General features: G+C 52.5%; 1 protein-coding gene across 1 annotated transcript in view; it reads left to right on the forward strand.

The window, feature by feature from the left end:
* Window positions 1-1,951: 1,951 nt before the first annotated feature.
* The window catches only part of LOC101980343 (aldehyde dehydrogenase family 3 member B3), a 10,334-nt gene continuing 8,029 nt past the window's right edge, over window positions 1,952-4,256 (forward strand). The window contains exon 1 of the mRNA XM_005351633.1: window positions 1,952-1,989. Coding sequence (XP_005351690.1) covers window positions 1,952-1,989 — 38 coding nt within the window. The remainder of the gene's footprint in view (window positions 1,990-4,256) is intronic.

The raw sequence follows: 4,256 nt of genomic DNA on the forward strand, positions 1-4,256 counted from the left end.
AAAAAAAAGATTTATTGGTGGAATCTGCCTGAAGGGTGTTCATTATTTACTTTTCCATTGCCTTGATCCAATGACCTGATAGGCAAGTTCAAGGTGGAAGATTCTCTCGTAGCTCATGGTCAGAGAGTTCACTCAATAATAATTTCTGATGGAATTAAGGATCTTGGCAGGAGGGTCATCCACACAGTGCTAATTTCAGGTGCCCTGTAAGAGAGAAGTGGGGCGGGGGGTGGTGGTGGAGGTGGGGTAGCGCAATAGGGTACTTGCAAAGTATGTGGGAGGCCAGGGTTGCTGAAAGAGAAAGGTGTGTAGGGGTGATGTGTTCCCAGACAAGACAGAGATAATGCAGTAGATATGTCTCGAGACAAAGGTTATGTAAAGATAGACAACTGGCGTGGTGGCTACAACCAGATCTTCTCGGCAGTCACCTGAAGCTGGAAGAGGCGAGAGGACCCTCCCCGACAGGCTTTTAGAAACCAGGGCCTCGGCATTTTTTTTTCTTTCTTTTCTGAGATAGAGTCTCAGTATACAGTCCTGACTGTCCAGGAATTCATGGCTATCCTCCTGCCTCAGCTGCAGGACATCTAGAGCTACAGGTGTGAACCACTGTATTCAGCTGGACTGTGCATTTCTCTCTTCGGTGTTGAGAGAGAACACAGCGCTGCTGTCTCGCCCACTTGGGGTCCTTTGTCACAGCAGCCCCAGGACAGGACAGAGCAAGGTCAGGAAGCTCCCTAATGGCTATCTCACACTCTGGCCATTGCTGAAGGGATCTGGGATATTTGATTCACAGGCTGTGTGGGTTCCTCTCTGGCTTAGTTTTCTTTAAAATGCATCTCTACTGAGCTAGGATTCACACAGCCTGGAGCCTACACACCGTGGTGCTTTACAGCTGAGCGTGGGAAATCATCTCCTAGACCCACCTGCTGCTCTTAGGCAAGGCCACCCCTGAGATACCATCCGGTGTCCCCTTGGCTCACACTGTGTTCTCTTCCTGGGCCCACACTGGGCATTTAGCTCTGAACTAGCAAAGATTCAAGGCCCAGGGTTGGTAGTGTACTGTGTGTGGCTCCCTTCGACCCAGCTCCAACCACAAGGCAAGGTTATGTATTGATGTCTGTGTCAGGGAGGGGTGGAAACAGGTTTGGACACTGGTGAGAGATGGCAGCAGGGCCTGGGCCCAGTCTCCTGGGTCTCAGACTCTAGGGGTCCTCAGTGAGTGTGCACAGAAACACTGGGAGCCAGCACTGCCGCCCCAGAAACACTGACTTGTGCCAGAAGCTGTGATCGTGTCTCCTCACTCCCAGCAGAGTCTCTCCAAACAATCACAGTTACACTCAGGGAGGTTAAATAAATAACCCAATTGGTGCCACACAGAAGCTAAAAATAAGATATGAGTGACATCCCCCTTGGCAAGCTCCTTTTCTCCCCTCTCCTTCAGGAGACCCTCTACAGCGGCAAGGACCCTTCTTCTGCCCCATGGGTGCCATTTGGTCACAGGAGAGTGGAAACGAAGGTGCCTCAATAATCCAGGGATACTCTGGTTGTGTGTGCGTGCGTGCATGCATGTGTGTGTGCACATGCATTTGTGTGTGTGTGAGGGTGGAGATGATTAACCTGTGAGGGCTTCCTAAAAGAGGTAGCATTGCCGGTAGAGCTCAGGTGAAGTTTGTCCTGGGACCCTTTTCTCCTTCCAGCCAGCTTCCCACCTGCCCCGCCCAACTTGGTAGCTGACAAAGCAGCCTGTACACCCAGTCGCTCCAGTTCCCCTCCGTGCATCCAGGGAAGAACTGAGATAGGAAGGGCGTGGGGTTTAAAGGCAGCTACCCAACCAGGATAGATCCCTGTGCTGTCAGGCGTGGGTGCAGGAGTGTGGTCCAGGGGCACTCAGAGGAACAGGCAGAGGAGGGAGCCATCAGGGTAGAAGAGGAGCTGCATGCCGGGAGCCAGAATGTCCAGCAAAGGCCAGTACCCAGAACCGGAGCAGGGGTAGGTGATCCTGCTGGCAGAGGACCTAGGCCCATAGACTGGGGCCAGTGGCTGAGGGAGATGGGATGCCAGGGTCACAGGAGGGGGGCAGGACTACAAGTCCAGGGGTGGCAATGTGATAGGTGACCCAGGGGGCTCGTGGCACCAATGTGGCTTTGTTCTTCCTTACCTCAGCCTCACATCCCTGTGACAGACAGGTTCCCCATCTTTCCTGGAGAAGTTCCAAGCAACAAAAGGCAGCTGTGTGGGCAGATGGGGACCTGGTAGGACACTAGAGGTGTGACCAGGTTGTTATAAAGAAGGAGGCTTCTTGGGAGATGCATTCAGAGCTGAGTTTCTGGTTCCGTGTTTTTTTGTTTGTTTGCTTGTTCTTTGGTTTTTTTGAGACAGGGTTTCTCTGTGGCTTTGGAGCCTGTCCTGGAACTAGCTCTTGTAGACCAGGCTGGCCTCGAACTCACAGAGATCCTCCTGCCTTTGCCTCCCGAGTGCTGGGAATAAAGGCGTGTGCCACCATCGCCTGGCTCTGGTTCCGTGTTTAAAAAGCCATATTTCCAGAGGGACACAGAGGCACAAGCTGTAATCTCAGCACTCTAGAGACTGAGGCAGGAGGATTCTGAACTCAAGGACTGGGCTATATAGTAAAATTCTGTATGGGGGGGGACAGGCAGGAGGGAGGGAACCTGGGGCTGTAGATGTGTTTCCCCAGGAACAGCCCATCCAAAGCCACGGAAACTCCAATAGTGGCCCTGTTTGAAGTCCCCATGGCCTTGATTGTGGTCTGTGTCCAATTCTAACCCCCTACCAGATGACTGTTCCCTGCCTCCTGCCTGAACCCTCTGCTGTGCTTTACTGATGACCTGGGACAGCTCTTCTTCCTTCTTGGGTTCTCTGCCCCTCTCCCCGTTTGACTGTTAGGCTCCCCTCTGCATGGGCATGTCAGTAGACAGAGTGCTTGCCTAGTGAGCAAGAAGCCCTGGGTTTCAGCCCCTAGCACTGTGTAAACAGATACTAGTCATCTTAGCACTGGGGAGGATGTGGGGTGGGGAGGGGGGATTCAAGATCATCCTTGGCTGCTTAGCAAGTTTGAAGTCAGCCCAGGCAACATAAGATTCCATCTCAAAAAAAAAAAAAAAAAAAGAGCTGGGGGCTGAGGTGGAGGGTGGAGGGTGGAGGGTGGAGGGTGGAGGCGGAGGGTGTTCTTGTGTCTATGGAACCATTGCATTCTTTTACATTTTTGTTTTGTTTCTTTTTCGAAACAGGGTTTCTCTGTGTAGCTTATGAACCTGTCCTGGCACTCACTCTGTAGACCAGGCTGACCTCGAACTCACAGAGATCCACCTGCCTCTGCCTCCCGAGTGCTCGGACTAAAGACGTGTGGACCACCGTCTGGCCCAGAATTACATTCTTATTGCAGAAAATCTTGAAGTTCCAGGAAGGTGCTGATGATAAAAGGCATGCTCCTAACACTTAGGAGCTGTTTCGAAATACACACACGGAGGGCTGGGGAGAGGGCATAGTGGGTAAAAGGTTGGCCACACAAGTATGTAGGCAGAACTCTGTCTCACACACACACACACACCCCATTGGCACATGACTGTAATGTTGGTGAGAAAAGAGGCCTGTGGGGTCCAAAAAGACCCATTGTTTAGCAAGCACTGTGCACAGGACAAATTAGCTGCTGCTTGGAGCCTTAGTTTCCCCATCCTTACAATGGCGCAACACTGTGTGCCAGCTTCAATATTACGCTTTTTTCCGGTTCCCTTCTGTGTTGTTTTTGATGGCCACAGACTCTGTCGCAGCTTCCTGTGCAGCAGGTCCCGCCAGGACAGCTGCTCTGCACCGCTCATTGCTGACCATTCGCATCACAGGGCCTTTGCCCTGCTGCCCCACGTCCACAGCGTCCAATGCCCCTGTGCCTCCATTGCAGTCAGAGCCAGGGTGACTCTCAGAGCTGCCTCTGGAGGTGTCTGTGTGTGCTGATCCTGTATAATTACAGTCTCGTGCCACATAACTGACATGTCAGCCAGTGACAGTCAGATGTACAACAGTAATCCTACGGATTATAGCCAGGCTGAGTAAAGGAGGCTGCCCCACACTAAGGAGCCCTGGGGGCCTCAGCACATCCCAGGCTCAGCCCATGAAGGCAGTAGGAGGCCATGGACAATGTCAGAACAAGGCCAGTGTGACCAGGAGCCCACAGAGCCCAGGCAGGGAGCACTGGGGAGGGCTGATGACACTGACACCCCAGAAAGAATGCTCAGGAAGAG

This window comes from Microtus ochrogaster, chromosome 8 (genome assembly GCF_000317375.1).
Source record: "Microtus ochrogaster isolate Prairie Vole_2 chromosome 8, MicOch1.0, whole genome shotgun sequence".
In the NCBI taxonomy this organism is placed as follows: domain Eukaryota; kingdom Metazoa; phylum Chordata; class Mammalia; order Rodentia; family Cricetidae; genus Microtus; species Microtus ochrogaster.